Below are 22,432 nucleotides of genomic sequence, written 5' to 3'. Positions count from 1 at the left end.
CATGTTAGATTCGATCGTTTTTTCGAAGACTGCCCTTCAGCCCCTTATCATTTTCCATTTATTATATGTCCTTCTGAATACCATGTTTAGTGATGAAAATTTTGTTCCTCCCAAAAGTGAGTGATTTGGCTAAGTTGATGAGATTGTTTAAAGCTAGACGGTTAAATTGACATCGAAGATGATGAAGTTCCCGTTAAAGAGATTGAACCAATCATTGTCAAGAGCTTTAAAATGTTTTGAGGGCTAAGTACGTCCTTCTGAGCTTAAAGCTAATGGGATTCATTCTTCCCAAAAGTGAAAAGATCCTCAATATATTCAATGTTCTTCAGTCTAAAATAGCGTAAAATATGAACATATCAGGCATGTGATCATCTCTCAGCCAGTATTTTTACGGTGTGTGTGTGTGTGTGTGTGTGTGAGAGAGAGAGAGAGAGAGAGAGAGAGCACCATGTAATGGCCTTTCCGTTTATAACTTTAATTTTGATTCAAGACCAGAACATCTCAACTTATGAAGGAAATTTCACACACCCTTCATTCAACACTCCTCAGATAGACCAACAAGTTTCAGTACTGTTATTTAGAAGATTTTATCCATTTTAAATAACAGAAAGAAAAAAGAAAGTCAACTCATTGAACATCTTATGTACAAACTCACACGTAACTTCTCAATATACATGGATATTTACACTAATACCTCCCAGCTGATCAGCACTAATTGAGCAGCTGCCCTCCTCATGCAGATTCTCACTTGAAATCTTCTGAATAGAATGGCAGCGAAACCACAGGCAAGAGAGTCTTGCGAAAGCAGTTTGACCAGCCACACGAACCCTGTAAACCAAACTCAAATCCGCCAATATCTCACTTCTTGCTGGAACTGACTCATAGCTTGCATCATATCCATCAAGATCCTCTTTGGTGATCACAACTAAAGAGCTATCATCAAATGCCACGAGATTCCGTGCAGTTAAAATCTTTGGGGTTTTCAATGACAGACAGGTCATATGGCTCAATCTACAGGTCCCCTTCACCTTAATATAGTAGTAGTCCAGAACAGCCTGCAATCAAAAACCAAGGGGTAACTCAGGAATGAAAGGCAGAAATTCTGCCCATTAATGCACTCGATTGACAACCCAAATCCCCAACAAACAGGAAATCAACCTCAAGCCCAATACCTGCCACTGGGAAGAGGCTAAAAGCACCCTTGGCCGAATTGACTTCACATATTCATATGCAGCATCAGGCATCATCTGCTTGTATTGCACCTATAATGCAAATGAAAACATGAATGAATAGTCTTGAGTACACGGATAGTTTAAGCCTTCCCTAAAGATGACACTCACCAGATAACATATAACAATGGTTGTGCTGCGTCCCCGGCCAGCTTTACAGTGTACATAGGTAGTTCGCCCTCTTGATGCATTCCCTTAAAAAGGGGGTACATAAAAAATGATTAAATCGTGATGGCTTAATTCTAGAAACAACAAACACATATAGCTTGCTGAATGCGAAGTGGATATTAAATGCTAATGAAAAAAAAAAGAGACAGAAGAAGAAGAGAGTGGGGACTATAAGCTTGAATAAGGCCAATGACCTTCAGCTCACTTAGTGTCAAATTATGTTGGAGTTTGGGTAAGCCTGAGTTTCAAGGTTTTTCAACAAGATTAACACGGTGGTAAAGAAGAAGATGAAAAGGAAGGAAGGAAGAAACTAGACCAAATTGAAATAATGAAAAGAAAGTAAAATTTTAAATAAAACATTGTTACAAAAGGAAAATATAAAGCAATAAACTCATAATAAAGAACAACTAAAAATCAATTTTTACTACAAGCCTAATACTCTTCAACTTTAATAATGTTACACGCTTGGAGAACTTGAACTGAGCCAAAAATCTTTAGGCATGAGTGCAATAGCATAAACATGTAATCTGCAGATAACTCATAAAGTAACGAAAGATTCTCCTCAAAGAGAAATGTTGTCCTCGATGTACGGTAAAAATAACCACTGAAGAACTGCTCAAAACAGAGCAGAAATTTGTGGACAAGGGAAAAGGTCCTATGGTAACTACCCACATGATATGATTTCTACTTAGCATACTGTAAAAGCAATTACAGAGCATAATAAAATAATTTGGTGATGAATTAGAAGGCGACTTGGACAGGTCAACCCGAAAACCTGATTTTTCACAGGCTTCTACAACTATATTTAGAATTATGGTTGAGCTTCGGCTGAAATGCTTACCTCGAGCTTAATTTGGGTTGGGCTCAGCTAGAGGCCTGTGATCTTACCCCAAATTCTAACAAATTTTTTATATGTTTTATAATTTTAAAAGAAATTATATAATTACAAACGAGATTAAACTTTTCTTTTTCTTTAAATCACAATTTGTTGAATATTAATCTTTGTAGAATTTAGTTCTTAATAATTTTTCGATGATTACATTCAGCTTTACACACTTTTTTTTTTGTCTTTTTTAAGTGGGTAATCAACCCAAGGCTAACCCAAAAGTTAGGAAAGCAATGGTCAGCGTCAAACCCGGCACCTCAAGTGTCAGTAAAGTCAAGTGTAAAGCTTTGATTTTCAGCAAGCATTTTAGGAAAGTAACAATTCCATTCAGTTTAGTCCAATTTATATCATTTTAACTCAACTCGAGTTCAAAATTTAGAACATGGGTTGGGTTAGGACCGGGAAGCTTGGGTTAAAGGTTCTATGCATTAGGCCAAGAATAGGTTGAACCCTCCCAAGTGCCCAACAGGACCCCTGATAAGAATTGAAAACCTACCTAGCAAAAGATATAAAATATTTTTAACCATCTCACTCAACGGTCATATTATACTACCAAATAGATAGCAATCCATTGCCTCCATAATGTGAAACAATATTATATTTTCAAGTGCTAAACTTTTATTTGTAAAAATGTGTATGAAGTTGCCTACAAAGAAAATGGTTCATGTGATAAACAATTCATGTGAGTGAATTAGAATCAACACATATAGGCATTAGCCAAAGTAGATTCATGGGTTTGTCAATACATGTGTGCCTTGATACGGACAATGGGCCAGTGTAGTCTACTAACCACGCCATTTCCTCCACGTGGTGGTGTAGTGACCATAAATCAGACCTTGTAATCCCATAAGATGACTAAATTACAACTGTTTTGAGATGACATAAAAAGTGGCTCCAGAAAATTTCAGATGCTAAATAAAAATAATAGACATAAAAACTTATCAAGAAAATAATAATAACTGTAATAATATATTTAATTTCTATAAGAAACCCACATAAGAAATTGCTATTTTGATAAGATTGCTTACTATGAATGAAGTCTACAGCCTCGCATATATTACTTAGTGATGGTGCATAGAGATAATCTCTTGTAGGGAGTACCAGATGATCAATACCATGAACCTACAAAAATTAATAGATAATCATAAATTTAAAGAGCTCAATGAAATAGCTTCACAGCAAGTGAAATAAGGCTCTGCTAAAACAACATGCAGAACATCAAAATTATATAAAGCTTGAGATGAATGGTCTCTTGGACTTCAACATCCGCATCAATCAAATAAATGTCCAATTTGAATAAATCAGGAACATTCAACAAAATATTTCGCTCTCCATCGAAGCTGAATTTCTTAGAACTGATATTATTTTGACTTCGGCAAGCCAAACCCTTGATATGTACATGTAAATGTTTATGTATTAGGATTTTATATTAAGAAGTGGACAGAAGAAGAAAAGATGGAGTGCGGTCATTCTTAAAGTGGATGGGTTGGTTATTTTGTTTAATGAATAGATTGTGAAAATAACGTCATCATTTTAATAAGGAATTTGCGACATTTTGATAATTTTGAGTCATAACTTGCAGTAATATAACGCCAGGGGTTGATTTACAACTTTTTGAAAGTTTAGGGGTGGGTTTTTTTTTGCATTGTCAAAAAAGAGTATTTGCAAATAATAATAATAATAAATAAATAAAAACCTGATAATTCAGAGGGGGTTTTCTAAGATAATATAGTGTGCCAAATTGCAACAACAATAAATACATTAAGAATACAAGAATTCACCTGATATAAAGATGTAGGAACCAATGTCTCATATGGCTCGTTGAGGGTGATCACTCCACAAACACCAAGCTCCTTTAGCCGTTTAACATCAGTAGGGAATGGTACAGCACCTAACAGAACAAACTGAAAACGGACATATTAGGTAAGGAACAAAAAAAAAGTACTTTATTTAGCTTTACATAAAATTTCTCAGAACAATAAATAACAACCAGAAATGAACAAAAGATAACCTTATATTTCTGGTGAAATTCAAATGTTTAATCTCAAAGCTTTTGCCAAATCTTTACCCCATTTCTTTTAAGAAATGAAATTAAAGGGAAAAAAACACACAAACACATGTAACAGAGAATAGTGTGTTGAAAGGAAAAAATTGAAAAATGGAGATTTTCATAAGCAGAAAACTTTGTCAATTCTCATTAGTTTGAATATACAACATTAAATCAAGTATGCAATTTTTCATCATCTTTGCCTTAATCCCTTATGATGGGGTAGGAAAATAAAATATGACGTGGCAAGTTACATACAGAATAAAGCATAAGCATATGGTGTAGAGAGGTAGAGAGAACCAGTCAAGTATGCAAAAGGAAAACATATTCACATGATGCAATATCAAACTCATCGAATCTTAAGAAAGGTCAACAAAGAGAGGCAATTTCCTCATCATCCATTGTGTGACTTCGTAACAGCAGACCAGATCCTCATAACTTCCCCAAAACATTCAATATGTTGTAACCACCAGTCCAATTGTAATTAAACACCCCTCACTTCTTTGCTCTCTCTCCACATAGTTTTGTGCAATTACCAAAATAGCCTTTTTCTTTACATCTCTTCCATGTGGAGTCAATAGTCCCACATTCCTCTTGTTCTAGAAAACTTGTGAACATAGACACAAATGCCATGTTCCATTATAGAGAAGGGGTCGCCAGACATGAAATCTCCTATATAAAGACACACCTCTAAAGTTGTCTTTCCCAAATCTAGTGTATACAGATCATATATTTATTTATGTTTGAGCATGTGTTTTCATGCAGAGGCACAATAAAGAGTAAAACAAATATCAAAATACACAAATTTCTCGCAAATAACGCGTATTTCTTTATGATGTCTTAATAAGTCTAAGACACAATTATTCATGAATTTTTAAATCAATGGGCGTCCAATATTTCTGATTTTCTGTTGTGGAAGTGTCCTAAAAGAGTAGCAAATTTTTAAAAAATAATTAATTAAACTCAAGGCACTAAACATTTCTTAGATGTTTGTCCCCCACATTTCCGTGCTATAGGGTGGTTTATCCATCATTGCATCTCCCTTTACTTGTAATTTGCAATAAGATGTTAATACCTGACCAAAGAGGAGATCCCTGAATAATAGAAGCCATAAAACAAGCCAACTACAAAGTAAAAGATCAGTCCAATATGAAGACAAGTGCATGCATTCAAAGGAATTTGAAACTAAGCATAAGATAAAGCCAATGACAAAACAAGAGTATACCTCATCAACCCGATCCCACCACCGGAACTCCGCCTGAATCTTATTCCTCACCACATTATACAGAAGCGTCGGATAAAAAAGCGCACGAGCTCCTGCTCCAATTAGTACCCTCTTAGCATCCGAAACCACAATGCCACCACCCACCACCTCAGCAGCACACAATTCCTTCTCTTCCCCACTCCCCAACTCCTCTCCTTCGTCCAAATCCTCAATATACATAACAGCCTCGAAATCAAATCCAATTAAAAAAAACAAATACACAAATCCACAATCACAACAAACCCTAATATTTCTCACAAATCCCTAATCACAACAGTCACACCTATATAACACCGAATGTAAGCCCTGCTTTAGCTTCACAGAATCTACATCAACATACAACAACTTTTACCTATTTACCCAATACTTCCCTGAATTAAACGAAAAAAACTTAATTGATTTTCAATAGATTAAGAAAACCTAGAAATTTAACATGTCGAAATTTGAAATATCAGAAGATGATCGAACCGGAAAACCATATTACGCCGGATATGCATCGATCGGAGGTGATGGCATGCCGGAGACAGTGAAGATTGATTTGTGGCCGCCGAATTGGGGAGGAATCGAAATGGAATCAGAGAATATGAGAAAGAAACCTATATCTCAATTTTGGAACCCTAGGTTGTACTCTACTTTTGCCTGTATATATCTACAATCAAAGTGTTTTGAAAACTGAAATGGAATAGTGAGAATTACGGAATGAACATGTAAGATAAGGGAACATGTAAGGCATCATCTGGCGAGGGAAGCATTGTGAATGGCCTGTCGACTTGAGCCACGTGATTGAGAATAAAGTACTGTGTGATGTAAGGGACTCTAAAAATATATTTTTTTAGAGCAAACTATTTGTCATTAAACTTAAGTATATTTGGACAAATAATATTTTTGTTAATACAAGATTCACAATTTGGGACAAAAAAAATATTTGTCTCAAAAAATTAATTTTTTGCAACAAAAATTTTTGTCCCTAAAAATGTATTTTTTTGCAACAAATTATTTTGTCACTAAATGTTAAGTCTTTTGGGACAAATAATATTTTTATTGACAAAAGATTCACAATTTGAAACCAAAAAAAAGATTTGTGACAAAAAATTAACTTTTTGAGACAAAAGTTGTTGTCTCTAAAAACATATTTTTTTGCAACAAATTATTTGTCACTAAATGTTAAGTTTTTTATAACAAAAATATTATTGACAAAAAATTCACAATTTGAGACAAAAAAAGAAATATGTTGCAAAAAATTAACTTTTTGCGACCTTGTGTCTCAAAAAAAAAAAAATTATATTCGTCACTAAATGTATAATTTTTTGTTACAAATAATATTTTTGTTGATAAAAGATTCATAATTTAAGACAAAATAAATATTTGTCGCAAAAAAAATTAAAAATTGGCGACAGAATCCAGAATTTTCTAAAATATTGCTTTTGGCAACGAACTAATTTACATGTTTGTTGCAAAAAAAAAATACATATCAGGCAACAAAATTTAAATTTGTCACAAATTGCAGCCTTTTGCAACAAATTTATTTTTCTTGCTAAAAATTTCATCCCTAATACCACTATTTCTTGTAGTGTTCCAAGTAAAATTGTCTGAGCAATATTAATTTTTATGGTAAAAATCTTTAGCTTGAATCCACTTACTTCAAATGATACTTTCAAGTTTCAACCTTCTTTTTACAATTGGGATTCATTTCCCTTTTGGGATTTTTATTTATTTTTTCTTCGATTTCATATTCAGGAAAAAAAATAAATAAATAAAGTTCTCAACGACTTATAAACTTAAAATAGTTTTAAGAAAACTATAAAAAACAATTATATGAAAATATATATATACCCATCCTTGACAAACCAAGCATGTCTCACCATTTTCGAAAAAACTCAGCCGCTGATTAATCTTCACTGTGAATTCAGTCTTACAACTTCAAGGACATGCAGCGGAGCATCAAGACTTCTAACAGCAACATGGCATCGCCCAAGCTCATGCATCAGACCAGGAAAAAAAAGGCTTCGGATCACCTATTGACTTGCTAGTTACCTTAATTTCCATAAATCAATATACTGACTTACCTTACCATAAAAAAATACCCTAATTAGGTATATAGTAAATTGCTTGTATGAAATATACCTTTCCATATGCCGTAACCCTATTCCATCAAATAAATAAGGTAGAATACAATATTAAAAAGACAAAGTATTATTACAAGAAATATACTATTTGATAATAACACTTAAAAAGATCAGAGATTTCTATAAAAGCAATGCCAATTAGAAAGACATGAAATATAAAATTTAAAAACATGACTACCAACACGAAATATCATTCTTTGTATTAAAATTCATAATATCCAATAAAAACTAGCAAAATTCCATCTCTTACAACAGGGCTATCCTCCCCTACAATGCCACTCACCACTAAAAATATAGTAAAAAAATAGTAAACCAAATGTCTCTAAACCGTGACTTCTGTGCATATACCATCTTGGTCAGTATCTGAAATTTTGAAAAAGAGGGGTAACTTTGGAAAAGCCTAGTTGAAGTGATAGATCTTTCTACTTTAATTATCGATTACTTCTTAGAATATAACGTGATTAGGAATGGGTCGGAAAGAAAGAAATGTTTACTGGAATTTTTTAAAAAATTCTAATAGGATCCAACCAAAAATTGATAATTAACGTCGAAAGACTTATCATTTTTCTAATAAAAAATAAAAATATATATATTATCTTGGCCTTCACCTTTTCTTTTTCTTTTTCTTGTCCTTTTTCTTCTTCACCTTGTCTTTTGCCGGCTGCTTCTTCCCGCCATCTCTTCCACGAGGCCAAACAAGGCTTTGATAATAAAAATCTGCGAAAGTTACAGACTCTACCCCATAAATCTCAATAAAGTCGACTGTTTTCTTTTCTAGGTCATACCAAAGAAGCCTTTTATTATCCTGTTGCATTAGTACTTTCTCATGGCTCTGTGAATAAGCCAAAGGCCTCACCCACTTAAACTTGTCAATAGTGGTGGGTTGCGCAACAGAAAATAATTTAGTCCAAGACTCCATAACTCCATACTCCTTCATCACCCATATGTCAACATGAACACTGAAATAGTTGCAAAGTAGACAAAGACACCCTTCTAGAACCACCATAGACATATGCGAATTTACAAGGGAGTAATTATCAGGCTGTGGCACCAACCGATATTCCTTATCAGCAAGATCAAAAGCAGCAATCAACCTCGACTTATCCGATTCCGGTTTTGGACTCACAACCCAGTGCAAAGCCCCACTTGCAAACACACCACTCGCTCTTCCACGGTACCATAGATAATAAGGAAAATCTTGAATTCTTCGCCATAAATTCGACTTATCTTTGCCATAAAACTCCACCATCCTCACTACCTTGTAATCATCGTGGACACAATCATACCCAAACCCAAACACCATAGCCTTGTGAGCTCAATCGGTGGGACCAGTAACTTCTGGTGCTTTCGGGTCGATGGGTTCCAAAGGCAATGAGTTCCGAGTTGGAGGCCAAACATAGCAACCCATTGCAAGACCCTTGAATCAATCCAATTTCACATTCCCCACTCTTTAATATGGGGTTGTCAAGCTCTACACAATCTCTATGGAGTTTAACCCATATAAATTAGGATTTGTTTCTGTTGGTATTTTTTCTGGACACCAAATCAGGCTGAGGTTGGTGTTGGTCACCATGTATCGATTTAGATGCGATTTGATGAAATATGGGCTGTCGATTAGGGCACGCCAGGATTTCGATACGCACCTCAATTGTACAAGGGTTTTGACTGGTAATCTTGATAGTATGTCAGGCATTAAATCCTTCGGAATGTCTTTTATTGTTGTTGTTGCTGCCTTGTCGGAGATTACATTCGGAATGTCTGCCATTTTTAGCTTCTTTTAGAGGAGTAGTGTGAAGGAGGGGTCTAGATTTTGAGACATGGGGGGTTTTGGGTTGTAACTTGGTTGGTTACCAATATTTATTCGTGGAGTAATGCCGGTGTCCAACACCGACTTTTAATCTGTATTAGGTAATACTAAATTCATTCTCCATAGTGTTTAATTTGAAGCTTTTAAAACTGCGTTTTGAATAAAGCTTAAATATTTTAAGTATATTTTGTCCTTTTAATTTTTTATAAAGACAATTAACCCCCTTCTTTAAAAAGTGTTTTAAAAAAATTTGTTACCAAATAAATTAAAAAATAATTAAATTGTAAAATGTATTTATTATATTATGTCAGGAAACACCTAAGACCTTCCCTAATAAGTGTTTAAAAAAAAAATTTGTTACCAAATAAATTAAAAAATAATTTAATTATAAAAAATACTTATTATATTGGGTCACGAACACCTATGGCCATCACGTATGATGTGTACATAATTTTTACAAACCTACTTATTTTAGAGTTGATTTTGTAATAAAAATGAGAAAGAGAGAGGAGAAAGGAAATATGCTGATTTGTCTGTGTAACAATTGGCAATATATATTTTACACAAAATGATATTTTAACAACAGCTCTAAGATACTTATTACTAACTCTAATTTTTTTGATAGATCTACCGATAAAAATACTGTTTTTTTATTCCAACAGCAACCGGGCCGGTAGATTCTTGTGGCCAAATGTTAGAAATCTTGCACATAGATTTCTTGAACTTCTTCCACATTCTCTCCCATCCTCTCTCTCCCCTTCTTTCATTCCAAAAATAAATGATCTCACTAATGATACTTCTCCTCTCCAAAATTGTAAGATCAACAGGTACTGAAGAAATTTAAAAAATTTATGAATCATGAGTATTGAAGAAATTTAAAAAAATGTATGAATCAGTCAACCCTTCTAATGTCAACTATAGTGATAATTGATTGATTTTGAATATTTTTTATTTCTTTTTGATGAATCTATCCATATTTATTTGAGTATGAATTGTAAGATCAACAGGTATTGAAGAAATTTAAAAAATTTATGAATCATGAGTATTGAAGAAATTTAAAAAAAATGTATGAATCAGTCAACCCTTCTAATGTCAACTATAATGATAATTGATTGATTTTGAATATTTTTTATTTATTTTTGATGAATCTATCCATATTTATTTTAGAATGAATTTTACCCATTATACCATGCCGAGAATAGCATACCTCGTGTACGAGCTAAGAAGGGGTTATCCTTAAATAAAAATAGAAAAGTTTAGGATTCCGATTATGATAATAAAAGGAATCTTATTAGAATAAACATGTCTGAATTAGAAGTAAACTCAGTATCAAATACAAACTTTGCTTTATAGAAAAACTTATTTGCTTTTAGAAGGAAACGTATAGAAATTACGGGGAAAAAAAAAAAAAAAAAAACCTCGGAAAAAATTCCAATGTTATGAATTATAATTCTAAAAAGGTGAAAAAAAGAATTTTAAATAAATAAATATTTAATTAATTAAAATAAAAAAACAAAATTTATCTATTAGTTGAGATAAATTTGATGATTTTTTTTCCTCTTAAACTCAATTCAAATATACTGCTATAGTGTCTCATAAATATTATTATTGTACATAGAATTTAACTATGAATATGCTGATGGGGAAATGGAAGTTTTAAAAACTTTAAGAGAGATTTTTAAATAAAGATCTTGATTCATATGTAAAGACAAAAATTTTATGCATGAAGAATATTATGATTCATTCAATTTAGAAATAGTAAAGAAAAAAGACACTAAAATATTCTCTCCTTTTTTTTTTCATTTTTTTTTTTACTACGTATTTTTTATTTTGTAAGAACTTCAATTCTTTTGAAATTTTAATACTACAAATAGGGAATTTCAAACTAAAAAAATAATTATTATAATGGTCCATTCTTATTACGGGTAAAGATCATCCCCCGTGCTGGAGATAATCTAATACCATGGTTGATGTAACACATTCGGGCGAATACCAGTATAAACCGATCGAATCGACCAGTTTATAAAAGTGTGTAACGGTATCTGACCCTTAATGATTCAAATTTCTTCAAAAGCATTGTGAAAATTATTTGCTAAGGTAATAAAAAAATTAAATAGATAAATAATTTAGTAAAATAGCAATGACAAGTTAAAACATCTCAGGTACTCCAATGCAGAATGAGCTCTCTAAATTTACTTTTGCGTGAATGTAGATAGAAGGTCTAAGTTGAGATGCGTTTTTAAGCAAATCAAGGATATTCTCTTGTATTCCACAGAAGAAAATAGAAAGGAGAATTTTAAGTTAACTTGCTTGCTATCAGGTGATGACAACAAAAATGCTTTTCCAGTTCTATAATACTTTCCTCTGCTAAGGAAACAAAAGAGAACATCAAAATATATTATTAGATTACAGCCAAGGTGTGAGCCCTTTAAGCCTGTTTACACCCTCATATTTTACAAACAAAAAAAAAAAAAAAACAACACGAAAAAAGGTCAAATTTAGCCAAACAATGTCTTGGATAGTAGACCTAATGTCATTCACTACTAATCTACTACACATTACACATTAAATTGCAAAACCAAGTTGCTGGGATCAGAGAAGATGTGAGTGCAGCTAAACCGTCAAGCAGCCCACTGGATGGTTCGCAAACAAGCATAAACTTCCACTTGCAGACTTGACAATGCATACACAGATTCTGATAGCAGAAATCCAGGGCAACAGCCACAAAACATAAAGAGGAAAAGATTTTTGGAAACAAAAACTGCACCATCAAAACCATGTGAAAATAAGCTTGCATATTCCAATTCCAAGGTTTTCCAGCATCCATGGAAGCAAGACCTGCATTGCAAATGAAGCACTTAGACGGCACAATTATCAAGTTGTTGAACAATTTATATTTTTACCATTAAACGAGCTAAACAATTCTGAACTTTCTGCAAATAGCAATAGAATTATACCTTGGACAAGGTTTCTGATATTTTTGCAAGTAGCAATAAACTTACACCTTTAGACAGCCCACTGCAATTATCCGTGTCTTAAAGCAGAAAATTGTACAGTCTCTTCTTATTGCATAAAGAAAAGTTATTCCAAATAATGCACAGCTAAAGAAGCTGATTGCCAGGGGGAGTATCAGCTGAGAGAATTGCTGGTCGGCTGAAATGAAGAAAATGGAACCAATCCTATCATCCACTATCTCAATCTAACAGTGCTGAAATGACCTTTTCCTGTTGAGTGAAGCAACGTTCTACCCCTATGTATAGGGGTTTGCACCAAAGACTACTCAATCTTCGGTTTTCCAACACCAAGGCCAAATAGGTGCTGCCTTTTATGCCGTTGTCCATGACAGCATCTATGCCTCCAATTTCATCACTATAAGAGATCACTGTGCCTTCTCAATCATAGCTCTTGCTTCTCATCACTATAAGAGATCACTGTGCCTTCTCAATCATAGCTCTTGCTTCTAAATAGTTTCCCTTTGATAGGGAAAAATATAAACCTACCCTACTCTCGATAAGATTGATTAAATTTCATTATCAAGGATAATGAAATCAAATCTGACGTGGTTCAACAAGTAAGAATAATCCTACTATAACTAGAGGAGGTCAAAAGGATTAAATCATATCCCGACAAATATGGTAATAAATCTCCCATGATTTCGCACAAGCTGAAGATAAGGTCAACCATCGATATCAGCGGAACGATTTTGATTCCAATCGACAGCCATAAATAGGGCATCAAGCCATTAAAGAATGTACGACGTAAAAACTATTATTAATCCCTGCCTTCTTTTTAGACCTCCGTGACTAATTTCATCGTCGGAGAGCTCTTGGCAGGCACCACACCGGTGCCGTCAAGGTTCATCGATCTTCTCCTCTCTTCCTTGCAGGAAAACGGTATCGTATCGGACTGCGCGAATTTCAGCCTCAACATCCTTTGACATTATGCAGTCCTCAATATGCTAATGATTGAATATCATAATCAGCAGTAAAACATGTCTATGGCTCGGCCAAGGAAACTGTAAAAGTAGAGCTGTAAAAAAAAACACTAGTTCATAACAGAAAAATCTAATCTCTTTACACACTTTGTGGGGATGAAAATGATAGTAAATCATTCCCTTGAATATCGCTAGTCAGAAGGGAGTTATAAATTGAAAACCTGGGAATGTTGAGTTGTACAGGACATGAATTGATTTTTACTTCAATAGAAGTAATTTCATGATTCAGGCTTATATTCTTTTTTAGATATGCAAGCTCTTTTGTGATAGCTGGTGTTACAAGCAAATATGGTGCACAAAAATAGTAGAGTAGTTCATATTATCAGAATGTTTTACAACAGAAGCCTGGTAAAGCTACAGTCTATTAAAGCAACAATCTGTCTCTGCCAAGCATGTCGAGTTTATCAGCGTCCCTTTCATCCATCAAGTTAACTATATGTAACAAGACCACCCCCATTTTAACAATTTATTTAAAAGTCTAAACACTGGCAAAGGCACAATATTAGATGCCACGAACATCACTTTCACAGTTCAATATGTATTTATGTACTACTTCAAACACCTTTATAACAAAAGTCCAAGTTGCATCGTCTCGACTACAATTCAATAACCTTACACACAAAACAGATAGATATGTATAAATATATATAGACAGAGATTGCTGCAGATTAGAATAAATTACTCTTTGAACCGTCCAAAACCATGGTCTAAAATTATGCCATACCATCACTACAAAGTCAAGCTCTTAACGACATAGATCAAATTTTAAAATGGAGAACATGCTCTACTGCATTTTAAAATAAAGGACTTATTGTTGACCTGAAAAGAAAATTGAATAAACAAAAATAAACAATTTCCAAAACCTAGATAGCAACAGCATCACGGCACAACAGGAAAGCTTTACGAGGATGCTTACAAATCTGACATACAATGAAACCTGTGAAAGTAGATTATGAACTGCTTTTACATTAAAAAAAAAAAAAAAAAAAAAAGCCTATTTTATAAGGCTGAAATTCAGCTTCTATAGCTAACAAGAGCTCAGAGAAGCAAAAGGTGTAAAATGAACAGTCATTTACCATCTCATAATGTCATTTGTCGCAGAGATGTTTTAATTTTGCATCAACCCAAACATTGAGCTTCTAACAGCATTCAGAGGAGGGATGCAAGGTTGGGCCAACACAAGCTTGCTGATACTGAAGAAGCATGATGTTTTAGTTAGATGATCCTCTTTGTTTCTACCATTTATTAATGCCAACTCTAATTCTACAAATGATACAGAAAAAGCCATTGCTTTCTTCTCCCAACCTCTAGACTTGCATAGCATTAATCATCCCAGAAACGGTTCAATCAATTATTTATTTCTGCATACTTGATTCAGGACACTCCACTACTTGATATCAATTATACCAAAACCAGTAGGAAATAATGTCTAAACTTGTTTGTTTGCTTGTCTATGCAACAACTCCGAGGGAAATGATGGAACAATTTCCCGGATTTACAATAGTCTAATTTGAAACTTCCCGACATCATATTCAAGTATGCAGGATATTCCCTGTGAAAAATGTTTGTACCACGATCCCCTTTATTGCAAGCTGTTAAATTACAAAAGAAGGATCTTAGGGTCTTGTTGAACGTGGTCTTTTGTTCATCATGACCTTCCCATCCTAGCAATATGTGCCATTAGCTCCATATTTCCAGAATTCTTCAGATATTCAATTATATCGTCCACATAAGGAGTTTTTGGTTGTATTCCCTTCTTAATCATCAACCTTGCAAGTGTTGCAGCTTCCACCAAATGACTTTCCCGACAAAGTCCAGCTAAAAGAATGGAATAAATATCAGAATCAATCGAAGTTAAGTATCCCAACTTTTCAATTTCATCATAAAAGCGAAACCCATCTAACACCCGCCCCTCCAAACAAAGCCTTCTTATCAGAGTGCTAGAAGCCAAACCATCAGGCTTCACATCACTGGCCAACATTCTTCTAGAAAGCTTCTCTGCCTCATCCAATTTTTGATTCTGCAAAAGTGACAGCATAAGAGAACTATAGCACTCACCATTAGAAACACTGCCTCCTGCAACGACTTTATCAATCAGCTTATAAGTCTCCTCTAAGCACCCCTCTGTGCAAAGGCCCTTAATTAAAGTACTGAGAGTGACACGATTTGGAGCGCATCCACAAACCACCATTTGATCCAAAACTTGCAGTGCCTCCATTGACCGACCATCCTCACAAAGCCTCTGAATCACGGCCGTATATGTAACAGTATTTGGTTTACACTCCCCACCCTCTTTCTCCATCTCCTCCAACAACTCTAATGCCTTCTCCACTTTTGAAAACCTACAAAGCCCATCAACAAGTGTTGCATATGCTACCACATTGGGTGAACATCCATGCCTCCTCATAACCTTAAACAGTCCACAAGCATCTTCCAACCTACCCACATCACAAAATCCCTTAATCATTGCAACATATGTAATCATATCTGGATAAAGATCAATCAAACCCATCTCCCTCATCAACACTGCTGCAACATCCATTTTACCCTTCTCACAGAACAATCTAATAACAACATTATATGCCGTTGTGTCAGGCCGACAATTAAATTCCTTCATTTTCCTCAATACCCACAAACCCTCGTCAGCAAGCTTAGCTTCCTTACACAAATTCAAAAGAACCTTAAATGTCTTAACACTTACCAAACAACCCTCAACCCTATAAGCTTCAATAACATCATCAAAAACTTGCCGATTTCGATTAATTCTGAATAATTTACACACTTTTGCATACATATATGAGCTGTGTCTATAGTTAGCTTGCAGGCCAGCCCAAACAAAGAACCTAAGACCCAGAAGAGGTTGATTAGGAGCACATCTCTGTAAGACCTCATTGACACATGAAATGTCCAATGGTGCCCCAACTGTGTTTAGAGCCTTTTCTGGGTTTGAAACATTTTTCTGCAAGTGGGTCCAGTATTTCTCTGCAGATGAAAGAGTTGTGAATGGAAGTGAAAAAGTAGGGTTTTTTAATCGAACCCCCGATGAGAGGAATCGAGGGATTGAAGAACTGGCCATTGATTTTGCTGATAAATTTTCGGTATTACTGAAAATGGGTTGCCCAAAACCTTAAACCCTAAAATTGTTGGAAAAAGTCAACCAGAATATGAATATGAAACTACCTTTGACTATGCGGACATCGGAGAGAGATTGCAGAGCTTCCAAGATTGAATCCAAGCGACCTCAGGTACTCCTTCTTGTTCCTTATTACCGGTGTTACTTGATTGAATGTCTCTGTGGGTATGAAGGCGTAGTTCAGAACTTCAGATGATTCTAATCGCCGACTTGACGACGAAGAGACTTGAAGGAGATGATTATCAAATTGTTGCTAATATTGCTTCTTCAGAAGCGATTATGGAGTGAGGAGTAGGGTCTGCCTATTTTGAGAATAGGGCCAGACCCATTGCGGTGGCTGTCCCTCCTAGAAGTGGGTCAGATTGCGGTCGGTTTGCTGGGTCTTGTGACTTAACTGACTTGCGCAGTTAATTTTGATTTAGGCTGCCTTTGTTTGTTTGATGTAAAATATTTTTAAAAAATTTATTTTCATGTTTTGGTGTTTAATTGTCTTAAAATAATTATAAATAGAGATATTAAAATTTAACAGAAAGATTTTTATTAATTTTTATAAATTATTTTACATGTCCCAACCACCCTATTCAATGACTCGAACTCAATTTGGATCTAATTGCCAAATATTAAAAAATAGATATAAAAAATTATTTTACCTGGAAAAAATATTTTTTTTAAAAAAATATAGTTTCTGTTAATGGAGCCTACCATTTTTTTAAAAATAAATAATTGAGTAATGCTATTAAAAAATAATAACATAAACTCTTCTTATTTAATTAATGAATTGAAATAATTTTAAATAAATCATTTAAAGTATATATGTCAATTCAATAGTTAAAAACAAATAGCTCACACCTCTTACCTAAATTCAGACTATTCGTAATTATTTTTGCACTCTGATAAATTTCATTACCTTCCCCTGCCCTATCTTTTTTCTTGTTTTTAAATTTTAATAATATAAATACCAACAATACTTCACATTCTTATTAATGAATTAAGGTCATTAATACCATTTATTACAAAAAAAAAAAGTGGAGTACATCTAGGAGTTAAGGACAATAACTTGAGAGAGAGACTAGTAGTCCCACTTAAATTTCTTTTTCATTAATTTATAACTTCTTTCTTTGGTTATACAAATCTTTCTTGAGGTTAGTTGCTCTTCTTTCAAGAATTATTTCTAAACTAGCTACACTGTACTTCATATGAAATGAATGACGAGGGTGAAGGAAAGATAAAAAGGAAGAAACAAGCTGTGTATTCGTTGGATAGAAAGAATGAAAAAAGAGATGATAAAAGAAGATGATGGAAGGAAGACACGAAAAAAAAAAAGACAATGCATTATAAATGTTTTTAAATTATAAAATTTTCTTTATAACTAACATTTTCTCTTTTTTTTTCGCCTAACAAACAAAGCAAAGCATTATTTCATCCTCTTCTCACCAAATAAAAAGAGGGAAACTACACAATCTATTCCATAGGAATGTCTCGTTCATCTCTTCTTCTTTCTCTTTTATTTAATTTTTTTTCCATCGTGTTAGATGATATTAGGATTAGAGTTTACCACAACCGCCTTACTTACCCAGAGTTTCTATTTTTAGGTTTATTTGGGCAACACTGCATACCTACCCTCTTCAATATATACCTCCAATACTCTCTTGTATTATGTATCTCATATCAATACAACACATTATATTTCTCTCATATATACTTCTAACACATCGTATCAAACTGAGCATAAATTAATTATTACTAGGTTATCCTAAACATTAAACACACTTTGATTTTTTACAGTTTTAAATAAAAGGAGTGTCCTTATTTTGTTATCACTGAAAGTTGGAAACATCAAGAAGCAAGAGAATCAGATCCACCAATTACGATCTTTTTCAAAGTACTTTCGGCTACAAACTTGAGAAAGAGAGAGTCTAAGTCGGTTGTGTACAAAAATTGTTCAAATGTTCCATAAGCAAAAAAGAAAAGATATATTTGGTGTTGGATTAAAGGAATTTGAACAAGATGAGGGGCTTATTAACTCTTTATTTATAATCTAGTTATCCCTTCAATAATAGATTGATTTGGAAGGAACGAGTCACAAATTTAGTAGTAAATTACAAACACAATTGAATTTTAATTTTGTTTTTGCCAAGCATATTTGATTTAGTGTTTTTCATTTTATACATTACAATTGAATCTTCTGCTTACCCAATTATATAACAAGAGACTCATTCTCTCTTCCTCTTATCTCCACCATTGAAATGTATTGAGCACATAAGGCAGCATAGTAGGAGCTAAGCAAGTAAGTTGAAGATTAAGAGTTACTTAAAACTACATTTTGTAATGAGATAAAAGTGATTCCTTGCTTCTTCTTGGTGCAAACGTTCTGCAACAAACACTGTGAAACCAAAAATCCGGTTAAGAAAACGATAGAAAAATAAATTTATACTATACAAAACACAAAAATTTACGTTGTTTGGCATATAGCTTATATCTATTGTAGAAGCCAAGCACTCCGACCCCCTTGTCGAGGAACAACACAAACCCAAGCACTCTTATATTGGATACTAAAACCCCAGATCTACATCCTGTAAGACAAGATGGATAAAAAAAAATACATCGACACAAAATCGAGAACAAAATTCAGACCACAACCACACATATGGCCATTCCTTAGAAGAATAAGATTAGAATAAAGCAAAAATGCAAATGAGGAGTACATGGTAAGCAAAATAGATTTAGATTCCGTGAGCGCGAACAGTTGGGAGACAGAGACCCACACAGTGGGCCAATTAAAAATTACTACCATTGAACACAAATACTTTAGCATATCCATTATTGTAAGAATAAAATTAACCAAAAGCAAAAAAGAAAAAACAGAGAGTCACTAAGTGGTCCTATATAACATCATATACATCATATATATATATATATATATATATATATCATCATCATCCCAAAGTACTCAAGAATGTGAAGAGGGAAACAGAGAAGAAAGGCATACCCTCCAAAGTTACAAAAACAAACAAAAGCTAGCGTAGACAGGTCCAAAAAGAAGAATCCTGACCACCACACAACCTATTTGCTGCCCATCAAATCATATGCACTTCCAAACCATCCCTACATTCTCTAAATTTGACTCCAAACCAGAGTTTGTGACTCACAAAAGCCAAGTTAAATTTTGTTTTCTCAAATCATTTTGATGCATACATGTATCTATATATGATTGTAATTATCTAAATATATTTTGTGGATGACACAATATTTCTGAAATTTAGCATAATAAATATCTGAAATCTATGAAATTGTTTTATTCAAGTAGTTTACCTCTACTAGTACTTTTGGGTAGATTGAAAGACTAATTAACAAAAAGGAGTAATTGAATGACTGTGACTATGTAGGATTTAAATATGTAAATAATTTCAAAAAGATAATTATGAAAACCTACATAATGAGCCTCATAATTAATGATAATTGAACTCTCAAATATAAATAGCCTTTTATTTCACTTCTATAAGCTTTTAAGTTTTGTAATAGTTACGTCTTACCAACGGACTTGGATGCCCTCCATTAGTTTATATCTCCAAGTATCTCCAAGCCATCATCCAACACCGTTATTTATTAGGATTTAGTTAAGCACGTAAGCATAACTAAGTGGGTAGTTGCACAACTAATGACGACAATGTTTATTACCGTTGGATGATGAGTTGGAGATGCTAGGAGAGAGACACTAATGGAGAGAACCCTATGCCTAAAGTTGATTTGTTAAAAGTGTAAATGTAAATTCATTCAAATGGTTAAAAAGGAACTAAAGCATTGGTTGGAATCAGCTCACTCCTTCCCAAAACTTTAACTCTATCACCCTCTCCTTTTCTTTCCTTTTCCTTAGCTCCTAAGTCTTCTCTCTATAATATTCTCATCTTCTTACAGATTCTGCAACATCACCAAGTAGCAAAGCAGAGCTTCTCTCTGTTCTTCTATGGCAGATACAGACTCTCTCATGAAAATACAAAGACTAGGCTCACAATTACCACCAGACTATGCAAACCAGAGTAAGTTTTTCACTCATTTCATTTACAAAGCTGTATTTTTCACAATTTTTCTAGTTGTAATTCCTCTGTTCCCTTTAGAAACTCCTGAATTTATCAGCACAACACTTCAAACCAGGAGTTGGGAGCTCCTTCAGATTACTTTTGTAGGTATTGCCATCTCTTATGGCCTATTCAGTAAGAGAACCGACGAAACAGAGAAAGAGTACAGCTCGAAATATGATAGTGCACAATCCTTTATGTCTAGATGTCTTCAGGTTTCGTCGGTTTTTGATGATGAGACTGAAGGCCAGTATAATTTTAATGACCACAAGGTTCAAACTTGGAATTCTCAGTACTGCAAGGGTGAGCCAGTGGTTGTAGTAGCTCAACAAAGCTCTGTTCTTGAAGAACAGAGAGGAACCAGCTCTAGATATGGCGAAAAGCCGTTGTTTTTGCCAGTTAGGAACTTGAAATCGCCGTTAGTAGAGTCTGATGTTATTGAGTCCACCAATAGGTCTAGTGTCAAAACTGGTTCTCTTAGAAGGTCTAGTTTAAATCCGAGTTCAAATCTTTCTTCAAGCACTTCTACTGAGGAAGAGTTGGATGGTCCTCCCCTGTATTCTCTGCCTCCTTCAATGGAGGAATCAAGATCTTTTAGACCCCAAACATCTTATTCTCCAACACCATCAATATCTTCAGCAATGAAGGTAACTCCTTTGCCTTCATGGCCAATGGAAACACAAATCAAGAATGTTGAAGATATGACAAGGAAGAACAAGCTTTATTACAAGTCTTCAACTCCACCAGCCACTCCACCACCACCACTATATATCCATAAATCGCCACTGATGAAGTCAAATTCCGGTCTTGAAAACTATGAGGCCTCTTCTGAGAAGGAACTGAAGCGAAGCGTTTTAAGTGTGCCCAAGGATTTGAACAGGGCAAGCTCAGGCTCAAAGTCGAGGACAAGAACTCAAAATGATGGCTTACTGATGGCTAGGTCAGTTCGAACAATTAGAGCTGGTGAGCCAGTTGATGGCATGAATGCAAAGGCAGAGAAGCGATCAAAAGAAGTCGAAGCAACTGGTGAGTTTTTTCATGAAAGTGTCCCTGTGGTTTCAAAATCAACTTTCTCAGAGTATGGAATGGAAGAGAAAAGACTTTTTGACAAGGTGGTTGTGGGAACTGATGAAGAATCGGATAGTGAAGCCGGTGACTTTGAAGGAGATTTGGACAGTGAAGAAGTTGCTTCTAACAATGTTGGTGATGGAGGACCAGACGTTGACAAGAAGGCCGATGAGTTCATAGCCAAATTCAGACATCAAATTAGGCTTCAGAGGATTGATTCAATCAAGAGATCGACTACGCAGCTTGCTAGAGATCCTCTGAGGTGACTTTGTTGATCTTCAAAGGTGTTCCAATGTTGTATCAGATGTTTTTCTGTTTCTTTTTAGATTTCATGGTTGTAGTATGTGAGGAGATTTGCATGGTTTGCTTTCCTTTTAATTAGCAACCACACTGGAGAAGTGTTTATGATCTTGGTTATGTATGCTGTTGATTAGGTTTTATTTTTTCATGATTGGGAAATAGAGCTTTGGCATTTCTTCTATTAGATCAAACAGATTCTCTCTATAATCTGTCGTTCTATTAGATCACCTTCTTATTTCTCTATTTTATTTCATGACTACTATATCCCTTCCTTCTCTACTTCTTTTTACATGAACATGGTGAAAGAATAAAAATGATAGATTTTCTAGGACAA

General features: G+C 34.3%; 4 protein-coding genes and 1 long non-coding RNA gene across 7 annotated transcripts; 1 reads left to right on the top strand and 4 right to left on the bottom strand.

Moving 5' to 3' along the window:
• Nucleotides 1-550: 550 nt before the first annotated feature.
• LOC132304104 (phosphatidylglycerophosphate phosphatase PTPMT1) lies at nt 551-6,390 on the bottom strand. 2 transcript variants are annotated; one of them, XM_059801627.1, is made up of 7 exons: nt 6,063-6,390; nt 5,556-5,965; nt 4,065-4,187; nt 3,312-3,405; nt 1,341-1,423; nt 1,173-1,262; nt 551-1,055 (listed from the first exon to the last, which is right to left on the bottom strand). In XM_059801627.1, exons 2-7 carry the CDS (start codon nt 5,772-5,774, stop codon nt 666-668), a joined length of 999 nt encoding a protein of 332 aa, XP_059657610.1. In that variant the 5' UTR covers nt 5,775-5,965; nt 6,063-6,390; the 3' UTR covers nt 551-665. The 2 variants fall into 2 exon arrangements, with proteins under 2 accessions (XP_059657610.1, XP_059657612.1); XM_059801629.1 differs by having other exon boundaries at nt 5,556-5,920.
• Nucleotides 6,391-8,324: 1,934 nt separating this feature from the next.
• Nucleotides 8,325-9,023, bottom strand: LOC132305448 (F-box protein CPR1-like). The gene has a single exon (XM_059803090.1). It carries the CDS (start codon nt 9,021-9,023, stop codon nt 8,325-8,327), a length of 699 nt encoding a protein of 232 aa, XP_059659073.1.
• Nucleotides 9,024-11,899: 2,876 nt separating this feature from the next.
• Nucleotides 11,900-13,005, bottom strand: LOC132304102 (uncharacterized). Its single transcript, XR_009481506.1, has 2 exons — nt 12,532-13,005; nt 11,900-12,365 (listed from the first exon to the last, which is right to left on the bottom strand). It is a non-coding gene; the product is annotated as an uncharacterized LOC132304102 (long non-coding RNA).
• Nucleotides 13,006-13,017: 12 nt separating this feature from the next.
• LOC132304101 (pentatricopeptide repeat-containing protein At5g47360) lies at nt 13,018-17,062 on the bottom strand. 2 transcript variants are annotated; one of them, XR_009481505.1, is made up of 2 exons: nt 14,598-17,062; nt 13,018-13,556 (listed from the first exon to the last, which is right to left on the bottom strand). XR_009481505.1 is itself a non-coding variant. In XM_059801625.1 (1 exon), the coding sequence occupies exon 1, from the start codon at nt 16,595-16,597 to the stop codon at nt 15,170-15,172; it is 1,428 nt and encodes a 475-aa protein (XP_059657608.1). In that variant the 5' UTR covers nt 16,598-17,062; the 3' UTR covers nt 14,448-15,169. The 2 variants fall into 2 exon arrangements, 1 of the variants encoding a protein (XP_059657608.1); XM_059801625.1 differs by lacking the exon at nt 13,018-13,556 and having other exon boundaries at nt 14,448-17,062.
• Nucleotides 17,063-20,618: 3,556 nt separating this feature from the next.
• Nucleotides 20,619-22,064, top strand: LOC132305447 (uncharacterized). The gene has a single exon (XM_059803089.1). The coding sequence runs from the start codon at nt 20,619-20,621 to the stop codon at nt 22,062-22,064; it is 1,446 nt and encodes a 481-aa protein (XP_059659072.1).
• The last annotated feature ends 368 nt before the right edge of the window (nt 22,065-22,432 follow it).

The sequence above is a fragment of the Cornus florida genome, unplaced genomic scaffold (genome assembly GCF_030987335.1).
Source record: "Cornus florida cultivar Cherokee Brave unplaced genomic scaffold, ASM3098733v1 CherokeeBrave_3.0.0_Hap2_Chr04, whole genome shotgun sequence".
In the NCBI taxonomy this organism is placed as follows: Eukaryota; Viridiplantae; Streptophyta; class Magnoliopsida; order Cornales; family Cornaceae; genus Cornus; species Cornus florida.
This window is presented reverse-complemented; position numbering and strand designations above follow the sequence as displayed.